This window comes from Sciurus vulgaris, assembly GCF_902686455.1.
Source record: "Sciurus vulgaris genome assembly, chromosome: 4".
Classification (NCBI taxonomy): domain Eukaryota; kingdom Metazoa; phylum Chordata; class Mammalia; order Rodentia; family Sciuridae; genus Sciurus; species Sciurus vulgaris.
The window spans coordinates 41,006,215-41,026,447 of record NC_136464.1 but is presented as its reverse complement, the minus strand read 5'-3'; the positions used below and the strand labels follow the sequence as shown (position 1 = coordinate 41,026,447).

At 34.9% G+C, this 20,233-nt stretch overlaps 1 protein-coding gene across 3 annotated transcripts in view; it reads left to right on the top strand.

Annotated features, from left to right (window-relative positions):
- Positions 1–20,233, top strand: part of BMPR1A (bone morphogenetic protein receptor type 1A) — a 133,765-nt gene that overhangs the window by 99,557 nt on the left and 13,975 nt on the right. For all 3 annotated transcript variants that reach the window (XM_079138245.1, XM_079138243.1, XM_079138244.1), the window contains 4 exons: positions 2,424–2,586; positions 4,289–4,391; positions 10,564–10,660; positions 10,827–10,926. In XM_079138245.1, the coding sequence (XP_078994371.1) occupies positions 2,424–2,586; positions 4,289–4,391; positions 10,564–10,660; positions 10,827–10,926 (463 nt within the window). The remainder of the gene's footprint in view (positions 1–2,423; positions 2,587–4,288; positions 4,392–10,563; positions 10,661–10,826; positions 10,927–20,233) is intronic.

The window sequence follows — 20,233 nt, the reverse complement described above, 5'->3', positions numbered from 1 at the left end:
GCACTTTCTATGAATAAATATTAAAATAGTACCAAATATTATCTTGCTTTTTTTAATTGAATCCTCAATTTGTCTTTTTTAAAATTTTTTAGATGTTGATGGACCTTTATATTTTATTCATCCATTTATATGTGGTGCTGAGAATTGAACCCAGTGCCTCACACATGCTAAGCAAGCGCTCTACCACTGAGCCACAACCCCAGCCCATCCTTGTAAGACTATAAGCTCTAACAGAAAAGAGACTTTGGTTTGTTTACCATTGTAATCACCAGGGCTTAAAATTGTAGTTACTTCATTTTTCACCTAACGAATGAATGCAGTTAGTGGGCAGTGGCAAGGGGGTGTAGAATTCATTTTTAGAGCAATTGACAACCTAGTAGAAACAAGCACCTGTAACAAGATTATGGCCTCTGATTATCTTTTTCCGGTGGAAGAATCTAGGGGTCCTTAGAGAAATTGTTGATATTAAGTCTGTCAGGAAAATGTGAGATGATTTTAGAGGTTCTTGGCCAACAGAAACCCCAAAGGATATGGGGACCAGTTGGAATTGGCTAGAGATGGAACAATGAGCATTAGTAAGGATAGTAATTGCAGTGGTTTAAATCCATGGGTTTATAATGACATTTAAAAAACAAAACAAAACAAAGCTGTTTACTGTTGAAGGATACTAATGAACTCATTAACTTTGAAAACTGGTAGAGGGGAAAATTAAGCACTTATCATGCCTTTCTTACACGAACTGTATCACTACTACCCTAATTAGTAAATGAGGGAAAGCTTCTCATTATATAGGTATTATAGGCCATAAATAGGAAGAAATGGTAGAATACTCCTTTTTTTTTTTTTAACTACCCCCGTTGAATTAATCAATCTAGATCTCGAAAATAGAGATAAGCAGACATTTGTGTCCCTCCTTTCCACAGTTTACAAAGTGGCCACATTTCAGGTGCTCAGAAGCATGTGTGGTTAGTGGCTATCATACTGGATAGCACAACTTTTGATCTAATTACCACTTACAGAAACCTATTTTGTGGGCAAGAAGGATACAGGTAGAAAATCTAGACTCTGGTATATACTGTAGGACAAATGATCCAGTTTATTCAAGGAAAGAAAAAGGGAATTTGAAGATTAAAAGAGACATGGAGCTGGGGGATAGGGGTGTAACTTAGTGGTGGATAATCTGCTTTGCATGCATAAGATCAAGGGCTTCATCCAAGGCACAGAGAGAGACACACACACAGACACAGACAGACTTGGAGACAGTCTCTTATGATGTGTGAACTGTGAACCTTATTTGGATCCTGATTTAAGGAAACTTTAAACATTTTATAACATTCAATACAATTGAGAACTTGAACACTGCCTGGTTGGTTGGGGACTGAACAAGAATCAAATTACTGTCAATTTTTTTTAGATGTGATAATGGCATCATGATTGGTTTGTTTTGTTTTGTTTTGTAGTGGGGATTGAACCCAGGGGTGCTTAGTCACAGAGCCACATCCCCAGCCCTTTCTGTATTTTTTAAAAGACAGGATCTCACTGAGTTGCTTAGGACTTCGATAAGTTGCTGAGGCTGACTTTGAACTCAAAATCCTCCTGTCTCAGCTTCCTGAGCTGCTGGGATTATAGGCACCACCATGCCTGACTTCATGATTGTTTTTTAAAAAGTCTTCATCTTCCAGAGATAAATGTTGAAATACAAACAAAATTACATATCTGGCATTAGCTTCATAATTTATATGAAAGTGAAATAGGATTAACAGAAACATTGCCATTATATTACAGTGTTTCTGAAAGGAAAATGGTGGTGTGTATGTATGCAGACCTCTACCTCCTTTTTTGTTTTAAGTATTTTCTCTCTGGGTATTTGTTTCTATTAATACTCATTCAGTAATGCATTCTCACTTAAGCAAATAGAGTCCTCAGCAAGATGCTTAGTAACTCCTTTTTCACAAAGAGGCACAAATAACAGACCATTTTTTTTTTTTTTTAAGTTAATCACAAGTTGGGGGAAGGGGAGAAGAACCATACTTTGTCTATTTTTTAGTGATTGAAAATGACCTTAGCCTTCCCTGAAGTTTCTCCCCATTTGGTACCTTTTTTTTTTTTTTTTTACAAGTTTAAACTAAATTCTGTTGTGTCATTCAATTCATGTTGAATTTGTACTGTGGTGTTCTTGTTTGTCTTTGATTAGTGCAACACTTGTAACATAGTCATCTTCATATAGCCCACAGTACACGGAACATTCTGTACATAAGTTTATTAACAAATGTCTGTTAATTGTATGAGTGAAATTTATTTTTTAATCAAAAAAGTATATTTGTTCCAGTTGTCATAGAAAAACTTAGAAACTTTCCTTATTGAAAACTAATAAAACAGCTTTTCAGAAATGACTTATTTAAGAAGTGCATATTTGAATGCAGGGCAGAATCTAGACAGTATGCTCCATGGCACTGGGATGAAATCAGACTCTGACCAGAAGAAGTCAGAAAATGGAGTGACCTTAGCACCGGAGGATACCTTGCCTTTTTTAAAGTGCTATTGCTCAGGACACTGCCCAGATGACGCCATTAATAACACATGCATGTAAGTATTTGGTGCTGTTCTTAAGAGTTTGGAGAAGTGCATCTAGTGCTATTTTAAGAATAGTTAAAATTGAGTTTTTTCCTTTATATATGATACCTTTCCAAAGAGCCAAAAGTCTTATTATTATGAATATAGGAACATTGTTCCTATTAAGTGATTAATAATTATTTTATTAGAAAGTTAATGATACTCATTGTAGAAAACTGTTTTGTTTTTAATAGAGTACCAAAAAGAAACCAAATAATTTTACCCACAACCTCCTGCTTCTTAATTGGTTGAAATATTTTACAGATATATAAGAATGATATTGGACTAATTAACTATTATTTTCTTACTGTGAACTTCCAATCCATATCATTTTCTTACTTAATTTTATGTTAATTATTCAACATGTTTATATATAATCATATAATTCTGTTCCATATTTTTGGGGGGACTTTGAAGAATTGACCTATTAGACAAAAAAAAATTTTCCTGAACAAATGTATTTCATTAGTCTATTAATGATCTCCCTATTCCATAGTAATAAGGTAGGTCATATTTTGTACTTCCCTAATAATTATATGCTCTTTAAATGGACTAGATATAATACACAAAACTTAACTCATGACATCCTGAAATGATATGATAGTTCATTTTAGATTTGCTGTCGCTTCTATAGTGGTAGTTGACTTAATCACCATAATCCACATGTAGACCACTTCTTCTTGGGAATTTTGTTTGTAAGGGAATGCTCTATTCTATGTTCACAAATAGATTTTTGCCGAACTTTATGTCCATAGTATGTCCCTGATAGAATGGGCTATAATTTGTTAGTGGCTTAGTAACCCAGAATAAAACTGGATCATCTATTTTAGCAGAATTTTACACCACACTTAACATTTTCTCCTAATAGAAAATGAAGATTTCTGCAAAATTCTTTTACATAGAAGCAATACCTTTGGATTTTGAGCAATAAATAGGAGCATATAAAAAAAAACTTCTAGAAGTTTCTTCTATAGCTATTAGAATCTAATTGACTATATTAGAGGAAAACCCAAGGATACTAATACTAAAATGAAAACATTTCATTAACTAGAAATACATTCCTGAATATTTCTTGAAAATTTTTTGAAAAATTCTTGGGGCTGGGGATTTAGGTCAGTTGGTAGAGTGCTTGCCTTGCAAGCACAAGGCCCTGGGTTCAATCCCCAGCACCGCAAAAAAATAAAATAAAAAATTCTTCTTGTTGTCCTATCACATTTAGTTTAAAAAAAAAAAAAAAAAAAAAAAAGCCTTTCAGAATCTTTATCCATCTGTTCTTCCTAAATACACTTTTCTTTGTCATTGAGAAGAGATGTTTTCAGTATATATTTGAAAGGTTAAGACTTGAATAGAATTTTATTAATCAGGTTTCTGTGATCACTTGACTGATGAGCAAAAAGAAGTTACATAATGGTGCACATTTGTAGTACTTGTTTAATAGAAATCCTTTTCTGCTTGACATAGTGTTCTCATTTACCCTTTAAATTATAGTTCAGACATAACTTTCTTTTGTCTTAAAGTCTATTTAGTTTTGCTAATAAATCACATGTGAATATAATCCCAATTCAGATATAGAATACTGAAGGCTATGAGTACCTCTTCACATTCAAACTCAGATTTCATTAGGATTTTCTGATGTGGAGTTCAATTTTTTTTTTTTTTTTCTTCTCTCTTTTAGAACTAATGGTCATTGCTTTGCCATCATAGAAGAAGATGATCAGGGGGAAACCACATTAGCTTCAGGATGTATGAAATATGAAGGATCTGATTTTCAATGCAAGGTAAGATCTAATTTGAGACCCAGGAAATAAAGGACAGGGCTGTGTGAACAGCATTAGATTCCTTAGAAGTATACCTGTGCTACACATTGCTGTGTGTTCACATTATCAAATATATTGGAGGAAACTTATCTCTTACTTTAACATAATTGTGCCAATAGAAGTTCCAGATTATTTTAATTTTAAAAGGTTTAAATAATCTTAGTTTGTCATGACTGCAAAATATTATATCATTATGCTTATTTGTATATTCTAAAGTTTATTGAAAAGACCTTACAATGTTGGGCACGATGGCATACACCTATAATCCCAGCTACTCAGGAAGCTGAGGCAGGAAGAGTGCAAATTCAAGGCCAGACTTGGCGACTTAGCGAGACCCTGTCTCAAAATTAAAAATAAGAAGGATTGGGAATATAGCTGAGTGATAGTGTGCCTCTGCATTCAATTTGTACTACCTCAAAAGAAAACAAAGCAGAAACAAAATCTTAGAAGGATGGGCAATAACCTTTGTTATTTATTTTGTTATTATTTAGAAATGTTAAATCCTTGGGGTTGGGTATGTAGCTTGGTCGTAGAGCCCTTGACTCACATTTGTGAGGCAGGGTTTGATCCTCAGCACCACATAAAAAGATAAATACAGATATTTTGTCCATCTACAACCAAAAAATATTTTTAAAAAAAATATTAAATCTTTGTGAGGAGGTGTCAGGATACTTTAAAAGCAGTGGCCAAGGAATCAGAGGATCAGTAATCAAGTTATAAACATCCTGACAGCTCTGGATATGAACCTAATCTCTTCAAAATTTTGTATGGTAATTTCCCAAGAGATCCTGCCAGTGTTGTTGAAAAACAGCTCCATAATGAACTTTTAGTACACAATTTTAAGTCTCAGCTATGCCAGAAAATTATTTGTTATACAGAAATTTGCAGAATTGATAGAAACTTCAGTGTTACATATTTCTACCTGTTATTTAATGCTTAGAATTACCCACTTGGTAAATGACTGCAAATCTGTCATCTTTTGATTCTTTGGATCACAGAGAATAGCTCTAATCCATCCTTAAGATCTCAGCCCTTAACCATGTAAAGAAAGTTTCTTCATACTACTTTCCTCCCTGTGTCTTTGCCCAGTGAAAATAATAGTTCACTATGACTTCAACTGCTCATATGATTAGCTTTAGAGGGTTCACTAGTTTCTGAGTGTCATATGCAGAATTGTAGTCTGACCAGGAAAAAAGAAAAGCAGATAATAAATAATCTCATTCCCTTTTTCTAAATACAGTCAGATCTCATGCTAGATGTTTGGCCATTATACCATATTCTTGAGACATTAACCTTCTGTCAGCTAAAATCACCGTGTCGTGCTGCTAAGCCATACCTCTTCCACTCTTTACTGTCGGTATTGGTTTCTTGAACACAAATAAATAGATGGGAATAGGATGGGGTTTGTCATATATTTGTTACATATTTCACCATATAGGAATTAATCCTATTCTCTGATTTGTCAGGATTTGAGACATGCTAATTTAGTTATTATAGTTTTATGATATTAGCATATTACCAACCATTCATACTACATATTTTTAATTGCTTAAAAGATTAATGAAGGAATTATAGTTAAAGCACCAAGTCCAATGGTAGTATTGTGTCCTGCAGTCTCCTAAATTAGATTTCTTCCAAACTGAATTCACCAATAGAAATTAGTTATTAAACTTGATGGTATGCATCCAAAGTCATGATAGTTCTTAGTAGCTGTGACAGTTTTGTCAAGGAGCTTATTTTCTCATCCACAGAAGAATTATTAAAAGGATCAAATGAAATAGCACAATTTGTGCGTAGTAAGGGCCTAATAATGTAAGCCATTGCCACACTGATTATCTAAGCAGTCTTCAGACTGTGTTACCCATATCCCTAGGTACACACAGACTGTGTTGTAAACTTGGGCACATGGATAGTTGTAAGGGAATTGGGTTACAAATCCTAAACATTCTTAGGTCCTGAAACTTAAAACTGCTGTGCCTGAAAACAAGAGCTTCTCAAGCCATTTTTCTTTTTCTTTTCCCTTTTCCACAGCCACCCTTCTCCCAGTTACCAAATCTAGGATATAAAACCTCAAGATTCTAAACAGTGCTGTGATTAGAAATGGAAGTATCCATATAGGGAACACAAGATAATCAAGTACATTTACATGTCAGGTGGTTTTTAATTTTTTTTTCCTCTCAGACAAATTGCTAGATCATTGAAGAGAATTTTTTGATAGGATCATTAGTATATACTTTGGAAGGACTTGAAAGAATTATGGGATAGTGGTATAATAAACTGCTTCCCTTTTCATCTTTTGGTTAATGTGAACTAAATGTCTTAGAGCTAATTAAAAAGGAAAATAGGAATAAAATTAATGCTGAATCTTCTCATTGTAGTAATAAGTAATTTTATTCATGAATTCATAAACTAGTATTTTGAAAGCCCTAACCATCTCATTAAGAAATGCCTATTTAAATTAAATTTTCTCACATTAATATTTTAATAAAGAGTGTAGTATATCCGTCCCCCCCCATGATGCCAAGATTGAACTCAAGGTCCCACTTGTTAGGCAAACCATCTACCACTGAACTATATACCCTAAGCCCTAGATTGTAGTGTACCTCATTTTGATCAGTTAAATACTAATAATTACAGTGATGAACTAGAAGGTTTTAAGACTGAAAAATACACAGTAACAGAAATAGAACAATTTATATGTACTTACTTTGATGTGAATGATTGTAGACTAAAATATACTCATTAAGGCATAATTATTGTAAAAACTATTTCAAGGAAATGGGAGTTCCAGTATAAAATTTCCAGTTTAAAGGAGCATTTTCCGGGTGTAGTGGTACATGCCTGAAATCCTAGCATCTTGGGAGTCTGAGGCAGGAGGATTACAAGTTCAAAGGCAGCCTCAGCAAAAGTGAGGCACTAAGCAACTCAGTGAGATCCCTGTCTCTAAATAAAATACAGAATAGGACTGGAGATGTGGCTCAGTGGTTAATTGCCCCTGAGTTCAATTCCCAATACCACCCTCTCCCCGCAAAAAAAGCATTTGTTGCCAAGAGTTAATAAGTGGATGGCATCAAATCAAAACTTCTGCACAGCAAGGGAAACAATTGAGATTGTAAAGAGACAACCTACAGAATGGGAGAAAATCTTTACTAGCTACTTTTTTTCTGACAGAAGATTGATATCTAGAATATATAGAGAACTTAAAGACTTGTTACACACACACACACATACACACAATAACCCAATTTGGGCAAATGAACTAAACAGATACTTCTCAAAAGAAGAAACACAAATGAACATATGAAAAAAATGTTCAACACATCCTTAGCAATTAGGGAAATGTTAGTCAAAACTACACTGAGATTTCATTTCACTCCAGTCTGAATGACAGTCATCAAGAATTCAAACAATAATAAATGCTGGAGAGGATGTAAAGTAAAGGGAGGGAAGGAGGAGAGGAGAGGGAAAAGGGAAATACGAGTGAATGATATTGACCAGGCAAATTATATTGTTATATTGTGTGCATGTATGAATATGTAATAACCAGTCTGACCAATATGTACAGCTGTAATGCACCAATAAAAAATAAGAAAAAAGTATTTGTTCATTTTCTTTAACTTTTCTTTTTACTTCATCTGTTATTTTTGTTTATTTTTATGTGGTGCCTTACATGTACTAGGCAAGCGCTCTACTACCACAACCCCCATTTGTTCATTTTTTTTAAGGATGACAATGGATATCAAATTGCTATATGTTATTTAGATAGTACTGAATAAAGAATGAAGTAACATTTCTATTTTAAAGTATTATTTTCAGTAAGCCAGAAATTATTAATATATTCTTTGTAGCCGTTTAAATTCTGTTTAAATTTATGGTGAAAAATTCTAGATGTCAGTCTAAAAATATGAGGAATACATTGTTTTTAAAAATGTTTAGCAGGATTGAGGATGTAATTCAGTGGTAGAAAGCTTGTCTAACGTATATGAGGTCATAGGTTCAAATCCAGTACTACAGAAAAATAAAAAATAAAAATTTTTGTAGGAGCCACACATGCAAAAATATTTGACCAGCACTTATCTAATTTTCCATATATCTTGGTAAATGACATTTCCATTAACCTAGCAACTAGCCCCCCCAAAAAACAGCTTTTGGTCTCAGCCTAAACGTCTCTCCCAGTGTTTGCACTACCACGGTCTGGATCAAAACAAATACAAGTGATTTTCACGATGCTTCAGATTCCTGCCAAACTTCAGTCTCCTTTGGTTTATCTAGCTTGTTTTGTGTCTTCCTATACAATCAATTCTTTCTCATGAACCTTGACTGTTTCTTGTAACTTGACTTCAGTTCTTTCCTTATGTACTGTGTCTGACCCATGCACATGAAATAAGGTTACTTAAGTTAGAACATTCCACTTCATAAATGCCAAGTAACTTTTTCCCCTTAAGGATTTTTATTCTTCAGTATGCAGGTTGGGGTGAAGGGAGCGTGAAGGCAGTGCAGGAAAGGCAGAAAGTTCTGTCATTCCAGCCTCACGATAGACAACCATGACCAAGGATGTAGCTCATGCTAGAGTGCTTGCCTAGCATGTGAGGTCCTGGTACATCCCAGCATCACAAAAGGAAAAGTAGTAATCTAGGCAACCCTGACTTTTGCCAACCCAGGTTGTTAACCTGTGTAAGAAAGATGAGAAGTGAGTCTGATGTTGCTTATTTCTGGTGAAGCCCATCTGGTATTCCAGGGCCGCCCAAGATGTTTGGCTTATTCCAAAGTTTCATCTGAGATTTGTGTCAAACTTACCTTAGGAAGAAGAATTAATTCATCAAATATTTACTGTTTGCGTTCGTTTGCATTTAGTATGCTAGGTACTTGGTATAGTCTGTCTTGTTGCCTCCCAGTTACTCTGGAAAGCAAATATTTCTTACTTAGAGAAAATGAAAGCCTAGCTAGAAGTTAAATGTTCAAGGTCACAACATGATCAACTGGCAAGGCTTGAATTTAAACAGTCCAGAGCCCTTGTTTTTTCTATGATATCATGCTGCCTTCACTCTTTTGGCAAAGCCTTCCTTTTCCTTTTAAAGAAAGTAATATGACATTTAGCTATCTTGTTTCTAGTACTCCTTGTTTCCAAAATCTTTAGGTAATACTTGTCTTTCAGCCATCTCACAACTGTTTTCATCTTCCTGAAGTATAACTCACTAGATTAGAAGATGTGAACTCAGGTAGACTAGAAAAACATCATAAGATCTCTTTATTCCTCTGGGATATGATTTCCTACTACTTGTTATTTGGTCTGTCTGCTTCATTCCTGTAGTCAGCCTTAATAGAGAAGACAGAAATAGCAGTTGAGGAATCATATATCTTTGTCCTCCATTTTCCAATCTGAGCAGCACACTCATTGCTTGATGGTCTTTCCCCCTGTACTACCAAAGAAGCCCTGTGTTCCCATGACTAGAGTCTTTTTCTCTCTGGTTTTTGACTTAATTAGGGATACCTCTCTGTTTTGGATGGGGGGCTCTAATAAACTCTCAGAAATATTATGTCTGTATTTTGCCTTTCCCTCATCTGCATACTTTAGCTTGTTTCCATATCTATCTAGTTCCTTAGTTGTTAGATGCAGAATATATAGTATCTTTTACTACTTCACCACCTCTCTTAACCAGTCTTTTCTTTGGACTAAGACACCCTCCACATTTTAGTCTGATCTTAAGTCTTATCAAAGTCTCAGTACTACCGAGATCATATTTTCTATACTAGTTTATGATTATATTAAAATTTATTACATGTTTTCTAGGAAAAGATATCATGAATTTAATTACTTTTTACCAAAAACAACTGAATGGTAATTCATTAAAATATGCCATTGTTTGGTAGGAAAGCACTAAAACTTTTTGTTCATCTATAAATAAGTTATAGTCTAATGTTCTAATATACCATCCATACATATGTTCTCCTTAAGAAAAATCATTTTATAATCTTTGTAACACTTTCATATTTTAATTTTTCAATATTTATTTTTACACATAAAATTTGCAGATCCTTCTCACTCACTAAATGAGAAATTGTATTTTATCAGTATTAAAAACCAGTTTAATATATCAAATCATTTCTAATTTTACCATTATTTTTCCTCTAGGATTCACCAAAAGCCCAGCTTCGCCGTACGATAGAATGTTGTCGGACCAATTTATGTAACCAGTATTTGCAACCTACACTGCCCCCTGTTGTTATAGGTAGGTTAGCCCAGAAAAGTCGGAGCATGAGTCTTTCTAACATATTTTTTCTGGTTTTAACAATAACCAGGATACCTAGAATTTAACACTGTAAATTATGTTTTCCTTTTAATAAGATGTGATTGAAAGATACTCTGTTCACTTAATGTTTATTTTTCATTGTCAGGTCCATTTTTTGATGGCAGCATTCGATGGCTGGTTGTACTCATTTCCATGGCTGTTTGCATAATTGCTATGATCATCTTCTCCAGCTGCTTTTGTTACAAGTAAGGAAGTACCTGTTTTGATATAAAATATTCTGTTAAAGATTAGATATCAACAGTTGTTTTTAAAACCAGTAAGCAGAAACTGCTGACTGCTGTATGCAGTTCAGAAACTATTAATTTGTATTCTCTGGTTATATCATTATAATTTTAACTAGATTATAATTTCCTTAAGAGGTAAGAGGGCCTTAATACCAATTAATTAATTGAACACAATTTTATACTTCTGTATTCATGAATACTCTGTGATTTTCTTGTTTGAGGAATAGTGGGATTTGTCTGAATTTTTACAGTTCATTCCTAGAACTTAACTGCCTTATAGTTTTTTAGTGACTTGGGGCTTCAGAAGTGTTTGCAATTGGTCGTGATTTCAGAAGACAGTTACCAAAAATGTAGAGTAGTAAGAGAAGACAGTTGCTATTGCATATCAACTTTAATAATAAAGAGTAGTCGTACTGGGATAATACAGAGATATAAGTGAAACAAGTTATTAAACCCATAAATAAACCCAAGCACATGAAGAAATGTAGTACATTGTAAAGTAACATTTCAGATCACTGAGTAAAAAATACTATTTAATAAATGGATTTTTGACTAGGTAGCTAGGTGGAAAAAAAATGAAGTTGGAACAGTTCCTACAGTGAAATAAATGTGAGCAAGATCAGAACTATCTATATATATATTCTCTCTCTCTCTCTCTCTCTCTCTCTCTCTCTGGATCTCAGAATATCTTTCTGAGTCTGACACAAAACTTAGAAGCAAAGAAGTAAGTAGGTAGGTAGATAAAATAGTATGTTACACAAAAATAAAACTTAACTGTGTGGCAAAAAATCATCTCAAGCAGTCAGAAGACAGGCTGCAATTGAAAAATATTGGCAGCTTATATTTGAAAGTACTGATTTCACAAATAAAGAGCTTCAGTAAATCAAGAAAGAAAATTCTAAGCAATCCAGTACTAAAATAGGCCAACAAAAGATTAATACAGGGGTGTGGCTCAGTGGTGGAGCACTTGCCAGGCATGTGTGGAGTTCTGGTTTCAGATCTCAGCCCCACATTAAAAAAATAAACAAAAAATAAAGATATTGTGTCCATATACAGCTAAAAATATTTTTTAAAAGATTAACACATAATTTATATATAAAAGGAAATGTTGAAGGTTCATTTAAAGGCAGACATTCAAGAGTATTCATTATTATATGAAAACTACAAAATCATGCAGATATTTTTACCTGTCCTAATAACACAGATTCACATGCTAAACAAGTTTTAGATGAAGATAGTAGATTGAGCCTACTTTTACATTCACTACCCCATTAAGACAGCAATAAAGAGTTTTTAAATTCTTTGTATAAAGAGAACAGGAGGTAAAACAGCAATAAAAAGTTTTAGAACCCATGAAGCAGGTGGATGAGTAGTTGATGATTGTCTAGACCCCAAAATTCTGAATGCTAGCCTAGAAATTGAGAAAACCAAGAAGCCATTAGTTTATATTCTAGAATTCCAGGAGATCAAGAGTGAAGCTGAAATGCTATTTATGCTCTAGACTCAGAAGTCACACCATCACTTCTGCCACCTTCGTTTGGTCACACAGGTCAGCCCTGCTATGTTACAGGAGGGTACTAAGCAAGGGTCTAAACACCAGAAGGTGAGGATCATTGTGGGCCATTTAGGATACTGACTAGCACAGATGCTGAACACTTCACCCCTCTTCTACTCTGAATAATCATGTGACTTCCCCACCAACTCCCTGAGAAGGCTAGAAGGGTAATCTCTAGAAAGAACACAGTAAATTTCTCAGCTATGGTATCTCATTGTTTAGGGTAAGGCATTATAATGAAAATAAGGAGGTATGTTGAACACTAACATACTCCCAGAACTTTGTCAGCCAAGCCTATATCCTCTATAGAACAGATAGGATGATTCTTTTTTTTGTTTTTGTTTTCTTTTTAATATTTTTTTAGTTGTTGATGGATCTTTATTTTATTCATTTCTTTATATGCCATACTGAGAATCGAATCCAGTGCCTCACACATGCAAGGCAAGTGCTCTACCACTGAGCCACAAAGATGATGCTTGATGGAAATCTCACCCCTCAATAAATAAAAAGATAAATAAAAATAAAACAAAAAACCATTAGGGTCCAGTGGCCCAGACAGATTATCTTACAGTGAAGCCTAAAATCAGAAAGCCCTACAAGCCCCACTCAGGTACTAACAGCTGTCAATCAGGACATCAGTCAATGAAAAACACTGACGTATGAGAAATAGAAAACAAAAATTAGTGGACTGGGGTTGTAGCTCACTGGTAGAGTGCTTGCTTGGTACATGTGAGGCACTGGGTTTGATCTCAGCACCACATAAAAATAAATAAATAAATAAATAAATGAATGAATGAATGAATGAATGAATGAATGAATGAATGAATAAATAAATAAATGTATGTATTGTGTCCATCTACAACTAAAAAAAAATTTTTTTTTTTTTTTTCGGTGCTGGGGAATTGAACCCAGGGCCTTGTGCTTGCAAGGCAAGCACTCTACCAACTGAGCTATATCCCCAGCCCAAAAAATATTTTTTTTAAAAAAAGGAAGAAAACAGAAGCAGTGAGCCATATGATTGCCCACATTACTGCCTAAAGAGAATTTCTGGCTGCAGGATACAGGAAACCTAAGTACAGTGCTATAGACTCTTAAGTTAAAATGTAGCTGAGTGCCTTTGGGAATTAACAACTGCTATAGTAGTTCATAGGACAGAGTATTAGAAAGGAGAAAGTCTCATAGGAAAAGACTTGTGTTCCACCCACTATTTAGCAGAATAGTCAGCACATTCCTGTGAGGAAACGGATAGACTGGGGACAGAACACTTGAAATGATTGAAGGAACCAGTATGTGGTGCTCACAAAAGATAGGGAATAGTGTCTATTCCCACCAGCTATCACACTTGAAAGCCTCATAATTTATAAGTATAAGCTTTGGCTAGAGTGTTCAGAAAGTGTCTTTAAGATTATTTGAGCCGTGTGCGGTGGCTTACTCCTGTAATCCCAGCAGCTCGGGAGACTAAGACAGGAGGTTTACGAGTTCAAAAGCCATCCTCAGCAGAAGCGGGGCACTAAGCAACTCAGTGATACCTGTCTCTAAATAAAATACAAAATAGGACTGGGAATGTGGTTCAGTGGTTGAGTGCCCCTGAGTTGAATCCATGGTACCCACCCCCAAATAAAAAGGATTAATTGAAAAGAACATTGCTCTCAGAAACAAGCTATGGACACAAGTGAGTAACCTAGAAAAAAATATTTCAAGAAATGTACAAATACCAGAAACTGATCATTTAGGCTTCTTTCACAATTTAAAACAAAATACCACAGAGAACCCCATAACTGCTTTGTTTATTTAGCTTTTGAACTTCATGTGTTCCTTTTATCTACTTGAAGATACATTACTTATCATATGTATAAGATTAGTAATTTCAGGTATTCATTCATGTTTAGCTGGACTCGAACAAGTCAGTTTGCTGTTCATAGCAAGCCATACAAGGATAAAATTAAAAAGAGGACCTCTAGCATATTAAGGTTCATCTTTTTACATGTCTCATGAATCTTTTGTTTTACTGTTTTCTGGTGACTTGTTTCCATTAGTCTAGATAAATCTGCAAATTTAGACTTCTTGAATTTATATTCATAACAAGACCCTCAGAATCAATTCTCTAAAACCTCTCTATCACCATTCTCCATTCTGGATGAATTATCATTTTGTGCTGTCCTGCCAATTCCTTATACTTTCCTCTGGCATAGAATTTCTCATTCTCTCTTTCTCTCTCTCTTTTTTTTTTTTTTTTTTTTTGCTGTGCTGGAGATTGAACCCAGGGCCTTGTGCTTGCAAGGCAGGCACTCTACCAACTGAGCCATATCCCCAGCCTTTCTCATTCTTTTTTGTAACTCCTTAAACCCTTAACACTGGTTAGATCCATGATTCTACCCCTTACACTTAAACTTAGTACTTTTACCTTAAGCTTTTTTACATCCAAAAATATTTACTTACTTATTCATAATTATTTGCCTAAAGTTTGCCTTTTCTATTGAATAGGAATCTCAAGGCCAGCAGATATTACCTGTCCATTAATACTGATAGCCAACTAAGCTGTTTAAATTGTTGCTTCTCTGTTGAATCATTGAGGATGAAAATGGTGAATCAGCATATTCCCCCATTTTTGGCATACAGTACTCAGTAACTTTTGTTGGTATTTACCAGCCATTCTTTGGCCCAGAATGCTGCTTGGGAAACAGTATCAGATTAATTTGTGAGACATAAAGCCCACTTTAGCTTGATAATGGGCCAGTCATCCTCACTTTCATTAGAGGACTCCTGGTCCCATGGTAATTCAGTGATAAAAATGAGCAAGTTCGAAACTATAGTAATAGGAGCAAAAAAATATTGCAAAGTAATGTTTCATTTAAGAAAATAAACACTTATAGTATGCCTAACAATGATGCTGTCAGTCAGCTTTTAAATTGGTTAAAAATTAAAAATGTCATCCATGTTTATTTTTTATTATTTGCAGCACTTTTCACTTATTAATTCTAAATTTTAAGTTCAAGTTTTTGTGATACCCTATTACTTTTTTGTTTAAATTCATTTAATGAAATTCATAGTGTGATCAGAATGTTTTAAAATAAACATTATACCAACCACATAATATAAAATAGCAAATTATAAAACAAGAAAACCAGTGAAATGAAAACATATTCAATCAAGTTTCAACAGTGTTAAGGAACAGTGGTAAAACAGTAATTCTGCCAACAGCAAAAGAGACATAGGGTTTTTACAACATATAGTATGGAAAGATTTGTAGAACATGAGTATTTAAAATAAATTTCACAACTGAGAATGGCTTTATTTTCTTGGTGATGGCAGGCCTACAGAAATCAACTGACGGGGCTGGGGAGATAGCTCAAGTCGGTAGAGTGCTTGCCTTGTAAGCACAAGGCCCTGGGTTTAATCCCCAGCACCCCCCCCCCCCAAAAAAATCAACTGACAAAAACATTATTCCATAATAACATGAAAATCAATTTCAGATGAATCTTTTTTAAAAAGCTATAAAAGACCAGCAAGGTCTACTATCAGTTTAAAAAAAAAAAAAAAAAAAATACTACTACTACTACTACCACCACCAGTGTATTAATAGAGTCTAGGTACTGTGCTAAGCATTTTACTTACACCATCTCCAATAATTCTCACAGTCTACCCTGAAACCTCCTGATAGGTTCATCCTCACATTTTATATGAAAATATGAAGCTTTGGAGATGCTAAATAACCTACTTGATGCTACTGAATAATTAGCAGAGCAGGGATTCAAACTGCATGATCTCCCCCGACCCCTTTTATTTTTTATTTTAATACAGGGTCTTGCTAAGTTGCCCAGGTTGGTTTGACCTAGCAATCCTCCTGCCTCATTCTCCCAAGTTGCTAGGATTGTAGATGTATGTTGCTGTGCCTGGTTCAAACTGCATGATCTTTATCATTTTGCTATAATTAACCCTGTCTTAGAATTAAGAGACCAAGAACCACAAGGTTGCACAAGGAAGTGTACAAGAGTGGTTATCAGAGACTGGTGAGAAGGGTAAGAGGTTTGGGGAGAGGAGCAGTGCAGGGGGTACAATGTTTCAATAGGAGGAATAAATTCTAGTGTTCTTTAGCACAGTAGGGTGAATATAGTTGATACTAATGCATTGTAATATATCAAAATAGCTAGAAGAGGATTTTGAATATACCCACCACATAGAAATGAGAGGTTAATAAGGTGGTGATTTGATCATTACCTAATTTATTCATCAATCAAGACATCACATGGTACTTTATAAATGTGCAAATTTCACATATCAAACAAAAAATTAATAAAAATTTTTAAAAAGAAAAAGGAACCATTTCAAGTCCATGATGAAGCCTGGAAAGAGAAATCAGATATCTGTCTTCCAGATGTGTAGACATTTGATCACACACTGTTAGTAGAGCAACACTAAGAAAACAGGCAGATAGGTTATGGGAGGAACTAATGGAGCTGAAATTGAACTCCATTACCAAAAAGAAATCTGGTGGGGTTTTGAGTTGAAATATGAAAAATAGTAGGACAGGTATCTAGATCTAGATCTCAGACCACACCTGAGAGAGGGCGGTAATGAGATAGAAATGCCACTCTTTTCTTGCTCTGTTTCTTTCCATCTCTTCACAGTCCTCTTCAAAGCCCATTTCAAATAAACACTTAACAGTTCCTCTGACAGGAAAGAGTTAGTAGGTAAAACTTTGTTTCCAATCCAGGTAGATCTACATTTTTCATCATTAGGGTTTCTGAGGATATTGTTGGTTTAGATGAGCACAGCTTGGAAGCAGTGTCACCTGAGTGTTCTAGAGGAGCTGCCCAGTGGCACCTCTGCTGTGCCTGAGCCTTGTGGTTGTCACCTGATACCCATTTATTCTTGCCTGGAGAGCTTCCTTTAACTTAACTTCTTGGAGTACAGGTGTGCTGGTCACAAGTTCTCTCACCTTTTTGTTGGATGGAGAATTTTGGGTTGGCTTTTGTTTTCTCTCAAAGCTGTCACTTCATTGTCTTCTGGCTTGTGTAATTTCTGACAAAATTCTTACCTTTGATCTATTGTATGTAAATTTTTTTCATGGCCTCCTTTAAGATTTGCCTTTTGTCTTTGGTTTTATACAATTTGAACAGAATATGTTTAGGTGTGTGTGATAATTTTGAGAAGTTATTTAATCTACTTTGAGTGTCCCCAAACTTATTGCATGTATGGTTTGGTGTGTGTCTCTTCTTTAGAAATGAATTATACATGTTTTATTCGATGCTGTCTCACAGCTCTTGCTTTTTCAATTATTATTTTTTTTTCTCTTTGTATTTTAGTTCAGGTAATTTTATTTACCCATTTTCAAGTTTGCTGATTTTTTTCACCCTCAACTGTGTACAGTCTACCAATGAGCCCATCAAATTAATTCTTCATCTCTGTTACAGTGCTTTCTTTGTTTTTAAATTTTTTATTGGGCACATTATAATTATACATAATAGTGAGATTGTTGCATATTATACTCTGACACTATTATGTTTTTATTTGAATCCATTTCTCGGCTGACATTCTTTTTATTCATGTTGCTCACCTTAAACAGATGGTTCATCATTTTAATCGCAGTTATTTCATCATGTGGATCATTTAGTTGTATTGATTGCCTTCCCACTCGATTGAGATATTTTTCCTTGCTTTTTAAGTGTGTCTCATAACTTTAAATGAAAGTTGGTACATCACATTTAGAACAGACTGAAATAAAACTATATACATACCAGGTACGGTGGCACACCTCTGTAAGTTTCAGCTACTCAGGCAGGGCGTGGTGGCACATGCCTGTAATTACAGCAGCTCAGGAGTCTGAGACAGGAGGATTGTGAGTTCAAAGCCAGCCTCAGCAATGGTGCAGCGCTAAGCAACTCAGTGAGACCCTGTCTCTAAATAAAATAGAAAATAATACTGGGGATGTGTCTCAGTGGTTAGGTACCCCTGAGTTCAATCCCTGCTTAAAAAAAAAAAAAAATTCAGCTACTCTAGAGAATGAAGCAGGAGGATTGCTGAGCCTGTGAGCTTGAGACCAGCTTGGGCAGTATAGTGAAATCGTGTCTTTAAGAAAAAAAAAAAGAAGAAGAAAAAAAAAAAGAAAAAGATAACGCAGGTACACATACACACACTTGAGAATAGGCATACCTCTTCTCTTAGATTGTTAGTAGGCAGGGTGGGGTTTTGTATTTTCTTCAGTGCTTGGGTGAGTTCCTGCAATGCATCACAGGTTTCACATTTCCTTAGTAATGCAGTGTTGTTTCATTGTGCTTAATGTGGGAGTTTTGGTGTACCAAAAGACCTGTGTATGACTAGTATGTAACTTAGTCTTCATAATGTAAACTGGGATGTTGATCTTAATAAATAATGTTACCACTGATAATGTTACCACTGTTGGGGGAGTGTGAGGATGGCAGTGTTTCTGCTCTGGGAAGGCCAATGGAGATGTTAAATGATGAGTTTAATGTTCATGATGAGTTAAATATTCACCCCCCCCCCCCATGTGAGGGCAATAGTTAATACTTACAATGAGAACGAAAAATACCAATACTGGCATGTCATATAGAAATGATAAGGCAAATATTAGACAAATAAGCTTCAAGAAATTAACATCCGTGGTTCTGAAATAGGTAGGAGGAGGAAAGGAAATAAGGAAGTGCCATTTTGTTTCTAAGCCACCAAGAAACTATGATGTCTAGTAGGGCATGGTGGCACACGCCTGTATGTAATCCCATGGTTCGGTAGGCTGTCAGGAGGATTGTAAGTTTGAGGCCATCCTGGGCAACTTAGCAAGACCCTGTCTCAAAATTAAAAAAATAAAAAGGGCGGTGGGATGTAGCTCAGTGGCAGAGTACCCGTGGGTTCAGTCCCCAGTACCAGCAGAAGAAAGAAAAGGACTATAAGACATTATAAAATCAGTGAACATAGGACTTTGATAAAATTAAGTATTAATTTCTAGAAATACAAAATTTGATAAAATTTAAAATTAACATCAAAAGTGTTATGACAAAAGGGTATAGACAAAGAAATAGGGAAAAAAGACTTTCATATGATGATAGAGGAGTTATAACTGGGACAGACTGTCTTTAAGGAGGTTGGTAGAACTTTCCATTATAATTCCAAATTCAGTCTATAAAGTGTACTGCACATATAGATATACTAGAAAATTGTTTCACTTCACACTTGTATGTAATGAGACTAGAAACAATCTATGTGTTTCCAGTAGGGAAGTGGTTAATAGCCATACAGTGAAATACTATCTAGCCACTCAAGAAACCAGGAGGCTATTTATGTACCAATGTGAAATGATACCCTAGATACATTGTTAAGTGAAAAGGCAAGATACAGTATGGTATACTTCCACTTCTGGAGGTAAAAGAAAAGCAGAGGAAATGAGCATAAAAATATAAATTTTGGTTTGAACATGCTTAAATGGTCTTTAGGTTACACATGAAACTAGAAATAGTTTGCTTCCAGGAAAGTTAACTTGATGATTTAGGGATAGGAGTGGGAGGGAAGATTTTTTTCACTATACATCTTTGAATGCCTTTTGAATTTCAATCAATTGACCATATAGTATTTAAAATGAAAATAAAATAATAATTGTTGGGCTGTTCATATAGAATATAAATCTAACTTTGTTTCTAATTTCCATTATATATTATAATTTCCAAAGAGTTAAAGAACTTAATGAGAAAATCAGAATTT